The sequence below is a fragment of the Taeniopygia guttata genome, chromosome 8 (assembly GCF_048771995.1).
Source record: "Taeniopygia guttata chromosome 8, bTaeGut7.mat, whole genome shotgun sequence".
Lineage (NCBI taxonomy): Eukaryota > Metazoa > Chordata > Aves > Passeriformes > Estrildidae > Taeniopygia > Taeniopygia guttata.
Window position 1 is genome coordinate 959,385 of NC_133033.1, and position 14,354 is coordinate 973,738.

Consider the following 14,354-nt stretch of genomic DNA (forward strand, 5'->3'; position numbering starts at 1 on the left):
CCGCGGGAGGGGCGGGGCGGGAACCTGAGGGGCGGGAGAGGGGATTGATCATCGATCATCGGTTATCGGTTATCGATCCCAACGGGTACGGCCTGAGGGTCGGGAGAGGCGATTGATCATCGATCATCAGTTATCGATCCCAATGGGTACAGCCTGAGGGGCAGGAGAGGGGATTGGGGATCGATCATCGGTTATCGGTTATCGATCCCAACGGGCACGGGCTGAGGGGCGGGAGAGGGGATTGGGGATCGATCATCGATCCCAACGGGTACGGCCTGAGGGGCGGGAAAGGGGATTGATCATCGATCATCGATCATCGGTTATCGATCATCCATCCCAACGGGCACGGCCTGAGGGGAGGGAGAGGGGATTGATCATCGATCGTCGGTTATCGATCATCGATCCCAACGGGTACGGGCTGAAGGGCGGGAGAGGGGATTGGGGATCGATCATCGGTTATCGATCATCGATCCCAACGGGTACGGCCTGAGGGGCGGGAGAGGGGACTGAGGATCGATCATCGGTTATCGATCCCAACGGGCATGGCCTGAGGGGCGGGAGAGGGCATTGGGGATCGATCATCGGTTATCGATCCCAACGGGTACGGCCTGAGGGGCGGGAGAGGGATTGGGGATCGATCATCGGTTATCGATCATCGATCCCAACGGGTACGGCCTGAGGGGCGGGAGAGGGGATTGGGGATCGATCATCGGTTATCGATCCCAACGGGTACGGCCTGAGGGGCGGGAGAGGGATTGGGGATCGATCATCGGTTATCGATCATCGATCCCAACGGGTACGGCCTGAGGGGCGGGAGAGGGGATTGGGGATTGATCATCGGTTATCGATCCCAACGGGCATGGGCTGAGAGGCGGGATCGATCATCGATCCCAACGGGCATGTGCTATGGGGATTGGGGATTGGGGATCGGGAATCAATCATTGATCATCGATCCCAACGAGAACAGCCTGAGGGGCAGGATTGGAAATCAGGGATGGATCCCAACAGCCACATCCTGAGGGAAGGGATCTGGGATCGATCCCAATAACCATATCCTGAGGAGCAGGATTGGGGAATGGGGATGGATCCCAATGGCCACATCCTGAGGAGATGGATTTGGGATCGATCCCAACAACCACATCCTGAGGGGTGGGATTGGGGATTGATCCTAATAACAACATCCTGAGGGGTGGGATCAGGGGTCGATCCTATAACCACATCCTGAGGGGTGGGATTGATCCCAAAGGGCACATCCTGAGGGGCAGGCAGGATCAGTGATGGATCCCAACTGCCACATCCCAAGGGATTGAGACAAGGAGACTCCACCACTCTCTGAGCAGCTGTTCCAGTGCTCTCCCACCCTCCACGGAAAGTTCTTTGGGAAATGATGGGACCTGGACAAGTGTTCCTCAACGGGACAAACAGGACATGCCCCTGCTGTGGTGTGAGCCCTTGTAGGTGCAGTGTCAGCTCAGAAAGGACCTGTTTGGGTCGGAACTTCTCAATGTCCCACTGCACCTCCCGCTCCTGGGCCAGTTCTGCAACTTTCTGCTTCTAATATGGCATGAGTAATTGTAAAAATGATGATGTCCCAAATTCCTGGTTAATTGGATTTTTTGCTAATTCTCCCAGGGAAAACAACCCCCAAGTTGGCAGGGAGACCAGACCTGCTGTGGTAACAGAATTGCCTTCCTGGTGACCATGTCTTTCCTCAGTTCACATCATCTCCCTCATCCCAAGTGAGTATTTGAAGTAATTTGAAGTAATTCTAGGGAGAAAAAAAATTTGCTTTTGCTCTATACTCCAGTGGTCTTTCCAATGAGATTTTTCTGTCTCTCCTTGTTTTTTGAGGAGGGGGCAGAATATGAGAGGCTGGCACTGTGAGCAGTTCTGATGTTCTGTTCTCCCGTGCTGGAAACACACACAGAGCACAGCTGGTCTTGTGGAATGGAGGGATTGGCTCAGGTTTTAGCTGATGTTGGAAGCCTCACGCTGCCTTTTTAATTACTAGAGGCATGAAGTCACTGTTTACCAGCTTATTATGGACTCCCTTATTCACCCCAGAAATGGAACCAAGGCATTACTCACGGGAAGGACTCTGGGAAAACTGCTATTTGTAGGGAATCCCCACTGTGGGATTACTTTACACTTACAAATTCTTGAGAATTTTTTTTTTTTTTATTCTGCCTATCAACCGAACTTTCCTACAGCAAGCAGATTTGTCAACAGGGGATGGAATTCCTCCCTCCTAAATCCCAGGTTCCTGCTTGTATGTGAGGCTGGGGCATGGCCCTGCACATATCCAGAGGTTTGCTCTTCTTAGATCCAGATTTGTTCAGATTTTATCCATAGTTTTGTTGTAAAGAAAATGGTTTTTTACAAAATCTAATACATAAATCATTCATCAGTGGCCTTCAGCACGTACGTGTCCTTTGTCCTCAGATGTCAAAGTACTGTTCCATGGACATCAGTCCTTGCAGGATAACCTTGGCAGGGAGACACACTGAATTAATTTTTAATCACAGAATCCCAGGATGTATAAGGCTGGAAGGCACCACAGTGGCTCCTCTGGAGCCACCTCCCTGCTCCAGCAGGGACATCCCAGAGCACAGGATTGTGTCCCAATGGTTCTGGAATATCCCCAGAGAGGAGAGCCCACAGCCTCCCTGCACAATCTGCTCAGGGCTGGCACTGCCCAGGGCAGAAGGGCCTCCTGTGCAGGGGAATTGCTGGGCTCAGTCCCTGCCCGTGGCTCTGGGGCCATCGCTGGGCCTGGAGCAGAGCCTGGGGCTGCTCTGACACCCAGGGACAGACAGGGACAGGCAGGGACAGACAGAGACACACAGGGACACCCAGGAACACCCAGGGACAGACAGGGATGGACAGGGACACCCAGGGACGGACAGGGATACCCAGGGATGGACAGGGATACCCAGGGACAGACAGGGACAGACAGGGACACCCAGGGATGGACAGGGACGGACAGGGACACCCAGGGACAGACAGGGACAGACAAGGAGAGGCAGGGACACCCAGGGACAGACAGGGACACCCAGGGATGGACAGGGATACCCAGGGACAGACAGGGACACCCAGGGACACCCAGGAACGGACAGAGACAGGCAGGGACAGACAGGGACAGACAGGGACGGACAGGGATACCCAGGGACGGACAGGGATACCCAGGGACAGACAGGGACAGCCAGTGATGGACAGAGACAGACAGGGACAGGCAGGGACACCCAGGGGCAGACAGGGACAGACAAGGACACTTAGGGACAGCCAGGGCTGAGGGCCCCTCTCACTGGGCTCCTCTCCAGGCTGAGCAGCCCCAGCTCCCTCAGCCTCTCCGGGGCACCGAGCTGCTCCAGGCCCTTGTGCAGCTCCAGGAGCTCCTGTCCCTGCTGTGCTGAGGAGCCACAGCTGGACACAGCACCCAGAGGTGCCCCCAGGGCTGGGTGCAGGGGCAGGATCACCCCTGAGCTGCTGCAAACGCTCTTCCCAGTGCACCCCAGGATCCCACTGGGCACTGCTGGTCGGGAACATTTCATTGTCCCCAGGATCCCACTGGGCACTGCTGGATTATTCCCCGTGCCGAGGTTCTCCCGGCAGCGCTGCCGGGCCGGCAGCACACCGCTCCCCTATGGATCACTGCGGTGCTGCCGGATGATCCCGGTGCTGCCGGATAATTCCCGGTGCTCCCGGGTGATTCCCGGTTCCTGCGGGATAATTCCCGGTTCCTGCCGGATAATTCCCGGTGCTCCCGGGTGATTCCCGGTGCTCCCGGGTGATTCCCGGTTCCTGCCGGGATGATTCCCGGTGCTCCCGGGTGATTCCCGGTTCCTGCGGGATGATTCCCGGTGCTCCCGGGATAATTCCCGGTGCTCCCGGGTGATTCCCGGTTCCTGCGGGATAATTCCCGGTGCTCCCGGGTGATTCCCGGTGCTCCCGGGATGATTCCCGGTGCTCCCGGGTGATTCCCGGTTCCTGCGGGATCCCGGGAAAGGCGCCCCCGGAGCGGCCCCGCGGCGCGCGGCGCCCCCCAGCGGGCGGGCGCTGCCTGTGCAGGGCGGGCCCCGCCCCGCCGGCAGCCAATGGGAGGGCGCGAGGGCCCCGCCCCGCCCCGCCGGCAGCCAATGGGAGGGCGCGAGGGCCCCGCCCCGCCGAGCCCCCTCAGCGCTGAGGGCCGGTCCCGCAGAGCGCGGCCATGGCAGACACGGGGACGCGGGGCTTTCTGCCGCCCTTCAAGCACTTCGCCACCGATGCCATCCACTGCGGCCAGGAGCCCGAGCAGTGGCGCTCCGGGGCCGTGGTGCCGCCCATCTCGCTCTCCACCACCTTCAAGCAGCAGGCACCCGGCGAGCACACGGTGAGTGCGGCCGCCACCGGGGCACCGAGCTCTGCACGAGGCTCTGAGTCACCCACACGGACACTGAGCCCCGCACGGAGCTCTGAGTCACCCACACGGACACTGAGCCCCGCACGGAGCTCTGAGTCACCCACACGGACACTGAGCCCCGCACGGAGCTCTGAGTCACCCACACGGACACTGAGCCCCGCACGGAGCTCTGAGTCACCCACATGGACACTGAGCCCGCCTCCGGGCTTGGGCACACGCGGGAGGCCACGAGCATCCGGCGCGTCCCGGCTTGGGGGTACGGGAGGCGGCCGGTCCCGGTCCCTGAGGGCGCTCCCGGCTCATTCTCCCTCAGCAGCTCCCGGCCGGTCCCGGGCTCTGAGGGCTCTGAGGGCGCTCCCGGCTCTTTCCCCCTCGGCAGCTCCCGGCCGGTCCCGGTCCCGGTCCCTGAGGGCGCTCCCGGTCGGGCTCTGAGGGCTCTGAGGGCTCTCCCGGCTCTTTCCCCCCCGGCAGCTCCCGGCCGGTCCCTGAGGGCTCTGAGGGCTCTGAGGTCGCTCCCGGCTCTTTCCCCCCCGGCAGCTCCCGGCCGGTCCCGGTCCCTGAGGGCTCTGAGGTCGCTCCCGGCCGGTCCCGGTCCCTGAGGGCTCTGAGGGCACTCCCGGCTCTTTCCCCCCCGGCCGGTCCCGGTCCCTGAGGGCTCTGAGGTCGCTCCCGGCCCTTTCCCCCCCGGCGGCTCCCGGCCAGTCCCGGTCCCTGAGGGCTCTGAGGTCGCTCCCGGCCGGTCCCGGTCCCTGAGGGCTCTGAGGGCTCTGGGGTCGCTCCCGGCTCTTTCCCCCCCCGGCAGCTCCCGGCTCTCCCGGCCGGTCCGGGGCTCTCGCCCCGGGAGGCGCTGGGGGCTCCCGGCGGGGCCGTTCCGGAGCCGCCTGCCCGCGGTGCCGGGCCCTGCGCCCCGGGACGGCCCCGCCGGGCAGCGATGGCAGCGGAGGAGCCGCTGTGCTCCCTTCAGCCCGAGCCAGCCCGGGGCTCCGTGTGCCCGCAGCGGGCGGCGGTCCGGAGCGCTCGGGGTGAGCTTGGGATGATTCCCGTGTGGAAGGCGGGGGAAGGGGAGCAGGGGACCCCCAGTGCCTCCAGGCTGGCAGGAATGCTGCTCCAAGGGCAGCCCGGAGCCCAAAATATGGGAGGTTCTTCCCAGCCCTGCACCCGCCCCAGGGTCCGGGCAGAATCCCTGTTCCACTACACATACTTTGTGTAAGAGCCTCCTTCGGTTTTACTCCCAAACAGAGGGAGTATTTCCTAAGGATTTTGTGGATGCCCTATAGAAAGTGCTGGAAAGGTTTGACGGGACGTGGCACAAAACTGCCACTCCTAAATCAACACCTGCTCCAAACTCGCGCTGTGCTGGTCGGGCAGGAGGAATTTGCTTTGTGATTCCTCATTCCACACAGAATCCCAGCTGTGCTGAGGAGGCCCTCAGGAGGAGTCACGCTGCTGTATCCACATCCTGATGACAGGATCCATGCTTTTGCCGGGGGCTCTGCAAGAGCGAGCTGCAGGATTCCTGACTATGAGGAAGTTGACATTAAAGAGAAGTCCTAAAAGCAGGCAAATCCCAGGGTGCTCAGCAGGTTCTCTTGGTAACAACTGCATCTGTGCATGCATGAGTGGTATTCTTCCTCATTAAATTTCCCCAGAATTTGCATAAAAGCTGTGGCACTAGGAAACATGTGGTTTGTCAAGAATTGAGGAGAGGAGATGTCCAGTGCTCTGTGAGTGTGATGGACACACGTTTTTACTGAGAATTTCCTCCAGAGAGGCTGAGGAGTCTCCCTTGCTGGAGATACCCAGAACTGTGTGGACACGATCCCATGCCCTGTGCCCTCTGCTCCCTGCTGAGCAGCAGTGGGAGCAGGGCACCCTCACAGTCCCTTCCAGCCTGACCCAGCCTGGTGTTCTGGGGATGTTTGGGCTGTGCAGCCCGGGCCCTTTCTCCCACAGTGGCCACAGATGGATGCCTGGGGAGGAGCAGGAGAATGTGGCTCCTTGCCCCAGTGCACCCCAGGCCCCTTTCTCCAGGGGGATGCCCAGCTGGATGTTGTGCCAGGACACCCTCCTGCTGCTCTGGGAGGAGCTGGATGCCCTCAGCCAGGACTCTTTAAGGAACCTACAACTGCTGTTATCCCAGAATTTCCCAGTGCTCTCTCTGATGTTTGTTTCCTATTCCCACCCCAGGGTTACGATTACATCCGGTCTGGGAACCCCACACGAGAATGTCTGGAAAAAGCCATGGCTGCCCTCGATGGAGGCAAATACTGTGAGCACCTCATGGGTTGGACGGGGCTTGGGGCAGCCTGGGACAGGAGGAGGTGTCCCTGCCCATGGCAGGGGGTGGCCCTGGGTGGGCTTTGGGGTCCCTCCATCCCAAACCATTCCATGGATCTGTGACCATGGCTCTGGCTCTTGGCTGTGGGCAGGAGCAGCTCCAAGGTGGGGAAGAGCCCAACACTTCTGGGTCAGGAAATTCCAGCTCCATGCCTGGGTTTCTCTCCTGCTTCCTCACTGATGGCCTGGGCTGAGCTGGATCCATCCTTGTGCAGCAGCACTGGAGGCAGTGGGAGCAGGCAGCCCCTGGTCCCAGTTGGTCCCAGTCTGTCCCAGTGTCCGTGCTGGTTCCCTGCTGTGCACATCCATCTCCTGCTTTCGCTGGCTCCACGTTCCCAGTGAGGCAGTGACAGAACAGGTTCTTTTCAGAGGCAAAGCGAGGAAGGCCAAGGCAAGTCTGACTTGTTGTGTCACATCAAACACTGATGATCCTTTCTCCTCCAGGCTTGGCTTATTCCTCTGGCTCAGCAGCTCTTTTGAACATCTGTCACCTGCTGAAGCCAGGGGACACAGTTATCTCCATTGATGACGTCTATGGAGGTGGGTACAGCATTCTGTGGCTTCAGCCTCCTTTGTGCAGGGGATCAAACCTGTGTGTGGCTCTCAGGAGCTCTGAATTTCCCCTGTAGGACCCCCCTGTTCTTTGAAGGCAGTTTTTATCCATCCCCTCTTCCTCACACTGCCCAGTGGCAGAGTGCACCCAGCCCTGCCAGAGTCCCTCAGCAGGGTGAGCTCACTGCAGTTCCTGGGAGCTTTCCCCTGCTCCTTACAGCCTCAGCCTGGGCTGGTTCTGCAGGGGTGAATTCCACTGCTTCTCCCTTTCCCCTGCTCCTTACAGCCTCAGCCTGGGCTGGTTCTGCAGGGGTGAATTCCACTGCTTCTCCCTTTCCCCTGCTCCTTACAGCCTCAGCCTGCCCTGGTTTCTGCAGGGGTGAATTCCACTGCTTCTCCTCCGCCTTGGTTTGTTATAAAGAAAGGGTTTCTCACAAAAGAACCTCCCAAACATCACTCAGATGTTTCCTTCAGCTGGCAGAACCCACCTCCATGTTCCAGCCCTTCATGCTCAGGTGGAAAACAGAGTCCCTGGGGATCACCTTGGCAAAAGGAGCCGATGAATAAATTTTTAATGCAGGCAGTGTTTCCTGGTAGTGAGTGCTGCACATCCATTGAGCCCCTGTTGCTGCTGGATCCTTTCCATCTTCCCAGGAAAAGGCTTCAAGGACAGGAAGGAATAATTTTTATTGGAGAGATGGGAAAGAGTGGCTGGAGCCTTCCCCTTCATTCTTCTCTGTTTAATTTCCTGATCATAAACCCCACATTGATTTCAAGTACTTCCTAAGTCACTCTGATCCCATATTTCCATTATTGCTATTTCATGACCATTAAATCTGCAACAATCTTTAAACTTTGTATAAATAAAGAAAATATAAATGTGCCATTTCTGGTGTGCAGCATAGAGCTGTGCCTTCCTGACTGTCCCTGCATGATGCAGGAGGCTGGAGAGCAGGGAGTGAATGTTAAGGAACTTGTTTCATTTTGTGATTTTTGGGGTTTTTAGGCACAAACAGATATTTCCAGAAAGTAGCCTCAGAAAATAATTTGAAAGTAATTTTTGTTGACTGCACAAATCCAAAATGCCTGGAAGCTGCAATTACACCAGAGACCAAGGTAAGAGAGAGGGAAGTGGATTTTAAAGGGATGTTAAATTGCTTTATCCTTGCTCCTGTTGGATTTGGGGGTGTGTTGAGCTGAGGGGGGCAGCTTGGGGCTCAGCTGGATCCACCATATCCCACGGTGATGCCTCATGGAAAGCATCCCAAGAAGGGCAGAAAGCCCTGGAGAGAAAGGAGGGAAAAGGGAAAAGGTGAGGAAGAGCAGAGGGAACGCCGAGTGCGGAGCCGGGGGTGCTCCGTGGCACTGCTGGGTGATCCCCTGCTCCCGGGGAAGGGAACTGTGCTGGGAAAGGCTTTGGGAAAGGCTCTCCCCTGGCTGTGGGAGGCCTTCTCCAGCTGGGATGCACTGGGATGGCACAAGCCCAGCCCAGGGAAACCTCCCTGAGCTTGGAGGGACCAGCTGGAGCCTCCCCTGGCTCTGGCAGGGCCACTGCCCGTCCCCACTGCACAAACCCCACGGGGACCTGCCACCACTGAACCCCCAGAGCCCCCGGGACTCAGCCCAGCACTGGACCTCCCTGACCTGCAGTTTTTTGGGTTTGTGCAGCTGGTTTGGCTCGAGACCCCCACGAACCCCACGCTGAAGGTGATCGACATCAAAGCCTGCGCAGACATCGTGCGCAGGCACCCGGGGGTGCTGCTGGCCGTGGACAACAGCTTCATGTCTGCCTACTTCCAGGTGTGTCACCTGCCCCAGGGCAGGTAATTGGGAAAGGGATTGGAAAGGGATTCTATCAGATCTATTTCCCAGGAGCCCAAGCTAAGCCCTGATGTAGGTTTAAAGTCACCGTTTTTGCAGAGTGCAAAGTGCCTGGTTTTGTTCAGGGTACTGTGATCTTGCTGAATTAAGAGAACTCCTCAGAAAGTGTTAATGCTTAGCTCAAGCAGCTCTGCAGTTGGCCTGGGACATTGCAGAGGCTTGGGGATTTGCCCTGCAATGTGTTATTCACTTCAGAATTCCCAATTTCCTCCAGAAAGGGCTGTGGGGAAGAGCACAGGGGGCTGGTTAATGTGTGTGGAGCAGCCTGGTGTGGAGGGAAAGCCAGTGCTAATGATTAATTGGTGCGAGCAGTAGGTCAGGTACCACACTGGGCTAGGAAAAGGAGAATTTTACAGTGCTCTGTCCATCAATATTGTGTGTAAAAGGCCTTTTCCATGATCGTTCCAGCTGGGCATGTCCACATTCCCTGGGTGGGAGTCTATGTTAATGTGGCAGCAGCAGTTTTTGCATCTATGTGCTTTGTTAAGTTTTAACAGTGATGCCCCTCACTGTTTAGAATGTGTTGAGACCATGTGCAAAGTGCCTTAATTAGTGATCAATTAAAAATCTGGCACTGCTCAGCCCCTCTTGCCCATCCACCTCCTGGTTTGTGTCACTTCAGGAGACTCCTGGGCAGAGGGCTGGGAGCTGAGGGGAGAGAGGGCTGCCAAAGGAATCTCCTTTCCTCTGTTCTCAGCTCCTCCAGGGCAGGATCTGCAACACCTGGAAAGCAAAGCAGCTCCTTTGCTTTGCAGTTGGAGCCCTTCCTTTCCCATGGAATGCCCTTTGTGGGGTCAGTGCCAGGATTTGTCCCTGCCTCAGCTCAGCAGCAGAACCATTTTTTCCCAGCTCTGCAGTGTCTGCTGGATGTGCTCAGTCTCTTCTCTCCCTGGAGCCTGTGGGAGCTGGAGCAGTGCTTTTAAATCACATTTTCTTGTGCTTACCTTGAATTCAGAGTGCCTCCCTGTGCTGCTGCTTTTAGCACATGTTCTGTTGCCATCCTCAGGTTTTTGTGTTTGTTTCTCCACTCGTTTTTCCTGTGTGAGCTCAGAGCCCTTTGGAATGGCTGGGAATGAACCTGAGTGCAGCCAAACTTGAATTATGATGTTATTTTCCTTTCCTTTCAGCGTCCTTTGTCCCTGGGGGCTGATATTTGTATGTCTTCTGCAACCAAATACATCAATGGTGAGTCTGAGAGTTCAGCACATCCTTAGGGCAGGGATGGAGGGAGATTGGGAAGGAATTCCTGGCTGGGAGGGTGGGGAGGCCCCTGGAGCAGCCTGGGATGGTGGGAGGTGTCCCAGGGGTTTTATTTACACTTTTTTTTGTGTACACTTGGGAGCCTGGAGTGGCTGATCCCATTCCTGTCCCCTGTCATTTGTAGGGCACAGTGATGTCCTCATAGGCCTGGTCTCTGTAAACCGGGATGATCTCTATGAGAGGCTGAAATTCCTGCAGAATGGTAAGTCCAGACAGGGAATTCTGTTCACATCCATATTGTGACAGGAATCCTGTTCACATCCACAGCTCCTGCTGGGGAGCGCGGGCATGCACACAAGTGAGAAATCTGCCTGGAATGTAAAATAACAGAGCTGGGAAAGCTCAATAAAAAAAGTCCCACAAAATGAGAGATGTTGATCTCCACTTCCCAAGCACTTCAGGAGAGCACTGGGGCCCATCCTGAACCCACTGAGGTGCCCCCTGTGGTTTGGGGGGTTTGGAACTCTGTCACCCATCACGATGTGCCCAATGCAGAATTTTCTTATCTCTGATGATTCCAGCAATTTTCCAGCCTCTTCATTGTCAGGAATCAATTCCTGTCCATGGCTCTGCCCTCTGCAGTGAAGGTGCATTGTGCCCAATAAATGTAATCCTTGAGGTTTGAGCCTGTTAATTGGCCTCATTAATTGGCTCCCCAGTGTGGGAGATGAGGAACAGAGATTGCCTTGGGTGTCTTCCCACGTGTTCCAACCTCAGAAATGCTGGAGATGAGGATGTGCTGGGCTTTGCTGAATGCAGAACACCAATGCTGCTGTGGGATTCTGTGGAATTTGTGGAATTCTCTGGAATTCTGTTCCCATTCCCACAGCCCTGGGAGCTGTCCCCTCCCCTTTTGACTGCTTCCTCTGCAACCGGGGGCTGAAGACTCTGCACATCCGGATGAAGCTGCACTTCAAGAACGGCCTGGCTGTGGCCAAGTTCCTGGAATGCCACCCCCGGGTGGAGAAGGTCATTTACCCAGGTGGGTGGGCAGGGATTTGGGAGCATCCCAGGGCAGGGATTTGGGAGCTGTGGTGCTGGGTGCCCAGCTCTGCACTGGAATTCACTGGGAATTCTCCCAACTCTCCCCATTCCAGGGCTGCCTTCCCACCCCCAGCACGAGGTGATAAAGAAGCAGTGCACGGGCTGTCCTGGGATGGTCACCTTCTACATCAAAGGGAACATCAAAAATGCCTCTGCCTTCCTCAGGAACCTGAAGGTAAAATAAAGACAATAAAGTCACCCTCAGAGGGAGCTGTAACCGCCCTGCTGAGGGGAGGGTGAAGTGCCTTTTCTTGCCAAGTGCTTTGGCTGTGCCCCACTCTAAATCAGGGATAATTAGTCCATGGAGTTAATGAGAGGGAACAAAGGGATGCCTCAGCCCCTTGGAAGTGTTTGTTTGTTTGCTCCCAGGTGAGGCGTGTCCAGCTGAGCCCAGGAGCTGCTGCTGCTGGCAAAGGGCTCCTGCAGGGTGGGGAGCTGGGGCAGCTCTGCTGGAGCAGTGCAGAGTGCCCTCAGGAGGGAAAGCACTCGTGGGGCAGAGAGGGAGCCCCTGGCTCTGGGAATGCTTGGCTGGGTCCTTGGCCCAGCTTGTGCTGGTGTTTGGCCAGGTGTTCACTCCCACTGTGCCCTGGGAGGTGTTTGTGTCCTGAGCCCACTCCTGATAACTCCTTTCCCTTTCTGCCGTAGGTGTTTACCTTGGCTGAGAGTCTGGGTGGCTACGAGAGCCTGGCAGAGCATCCGTAAGTTCATCCTCAGAGCCTCAAAAAGCTGCAGAGCACCACAGAATTCCCACAGTTTCCCAGCCCCCAAAGCTGTTTTGCTGTTTTGCCTGTAGCAGAACTCGGAACAGTTGTGCAGCACAAAGCCAGGGGAGATTCCAGAGGGAGGGAATCTGTGAGAGTGCAGAGACAGGGGAGTTTTGCCTGGAGGGCTGAGGCACAGTTGGTGTCCATGAAGACAATCCCAGAAGCTGCAGAGTGTTGGGATGAGGAGCAGCTGGCATTGAGGAATGCCCAGCTCCCTGCTCTCACCAGGGGCACGGTCACTGTGTGCACCCAGCTGCCTCTGGTCCCTGGCAGGGCCTCCTGGGTGCTTTAAACTGCTCAAAATAGCATCTTCATGGAATTGCATTATTTTACTCAAAGCCAGTTTGCTTTTTGAACACGTCCATGGAAATTAGTGACTCTATTTAAATGTTAAATCATTTCACTTCATGATTTCACAGCAAAACCTGAACCCCTCCAGCAGCTGGAAGGAACTGGTGCCAGTGGCAGAGCACATGGGGAGATCCCTTCTTGCCTGTGTCCTCTGCAGCTGGAGAGAAGGAACCCTCCAGAGTCCTTTGGGACAGTTTGAGAAGGGATCTGAGGAACCAGAAGTGAAACCAGGAGATTTTATCCTGGAGGTTGCACATTCCCCACATGCAGCGCTTACAGAGCTTCTGTGGAATAAAAGAACAGCTCTGGAAGGAAGAGGGATAGGATTGTCTCCTTTGTCAGGTCCAGATTTTTAAGTAGCCACTTCTCATTAATCACTTGTGTCTTGGAAATGCATCCTGGAGATGCAATTCCCTGACTTGTCAGCATTCCCACCATTTCCAGGAACTGCTGCCAGGAGCTCTTTGCATCTGTGGGGTCACACAAGAGGCACAGAGGAGGTGTCAGGTCCTGCTGCCATTCCAGGGGTGCTGACAGGGAACCAACTGAGCTGGTTTTACCAATAAAAGTCCCAAATTCTTGGGATAAAGATGTTTTTTGTCCTTGCAGGGCCATCATGACCCACGCCTCAGTGCCTGAGAAGGAAAGGGAAAAGCTGGGAATCACTGACACCTTGATCCGCCTCTCGGTGGGGCTGGAGGATGAGGAGGATTTGCTGGGAGACCTGGACCAGGCCCTGGAGGCTTCGGTGAGTGGGGAGTTCCCTCCAACAACAATCCAACAACAATCCCAGCCAGCCCTTCCCAGGGGCTGAGCCTGATGGAGCCTGGGCTGGGGATGGAAAACTCCCTGTTTGCAGCCCTGCTCAGGCACAGTTCCCATGGATTCAGGAGCAGTTGGGGTGTGCCAGGCACAGTTCCCCATGGATTCAGGAGAATTGGGGTGTGCCAGGCACAGTTCCCATGGATTCAGGAGAATTGGGGTGTGCCAGGCACAGTTCCCCAGGGATTCAGGCAACTCAAATGCTAAAATGTGACTGTAATTTATGCAAAGGAAAATAAAAATGTGTGGTTGGTAGAGGGGCAGAGCACAATGATCCCTCCCTTTCCTTCCTGCAGTTTGCATAAACCCTGAGGGTCAAGAAGGAACTTGGAACTGGACATGGCTGTGGACGAGGACACGAAAACCAAACCACTCTTGCTTTGCCTTTGGGAATTGCAGCCGGGGTTTCTGGGGCTCTCCCGGGCTGGGCAGGGCGTGCTGGGCACAGCCTGGGCTCTCCCTGCCCGTGTCTGGAGCCAGGAGCTGGGTGGGAGCAGCCGTGGGCACCCCGGGAATGTGCTCCCAGTTCTCCCAGCAGAGCTCAGTGCTCCTGCTGCTCCTGCAGGGTTTGGGCACTGCGGCTGCTTCTGGTACTGCTCTCAGATGATTCTCTTCTCACCCGTCAGCTCAGCTCAAAAACTTGGGTGGGCTCAGATTTATTTTAATTAAGTTAGAAATTTGCCTAAGAGCTTTTTCTTCTCTTGATGTTTTATTGAAAATGAAGTGAAATCCAACACCTGGTAAATAATAACTTTCTAAAGAGGAGCTTTCGTCTCTTAAGAAAAAATCATGGGCTGTGAGTTAATAATTTTAATTAAAACACACTTTTCCTTTCGTTGCTTGTCTTTCCATGTGCATGTGCTCCTTGTGTTCAAAATCAGGTCATGGAGTGACCGTGGAGCTGTTGGGATTTTCCTGTGGGAAGGCAGGAGGGGATGGAGCAG

General features: G+C 56.1%; 1 protein-coding gene across 4 annotated transcripts; it reads left to right on the forward strand.

The window, feature by feature from the left end:
* The first annotated feature begins 8 nt into the window (after nt 1-8).
* On the forward strand, nt 9-14,245 carry CTH (cystathionine gamma-lyase). 4 transcript variants are annotated; one of them, XM_072932999.1, is made up of 13 exons: nt 9-85; nt 1,633-1,739; nt 6,587-6,668; nt 7,181-7,276; nt 8,295-8,404; nt 8,957-9,088; nt 10,297-10,354; nt 10,554-10,631; nt 11,259-11,411; nt 11,527-11,648; nt 12,119-12,171; nt 13,198-13,336; nt 13,707-14,245. In XM_072932999.1, exons 3-13 carry the CDS (start codon nt 6,641-6,643, stop codon nt 13,713-13,715), a joined length of 978 nt encoding a protein of 325 aa, XP_072789100.1. In that variant the 5' UTR covers nt 9-85; nt 1,633-1,739; nt 6,587-6,640; the 3' UTR covers nt 13,716-14,245. The 4 variants fall into 4 exon arrangements, with proteins under 4 accessions (XP_072789100.1, XP_072789099.1, XP_072789101.1 ...); XM_072932998.1 differs by lacking the exon at nt 9-85 and adding an exon at nt 285-343; XM_072933000.1 differs by lacking the exon at nt 9-85 and adding an exon at nt 781-796.
* Nucleotides 14,246-14,354: the final 109 nt, after the last annotated feature.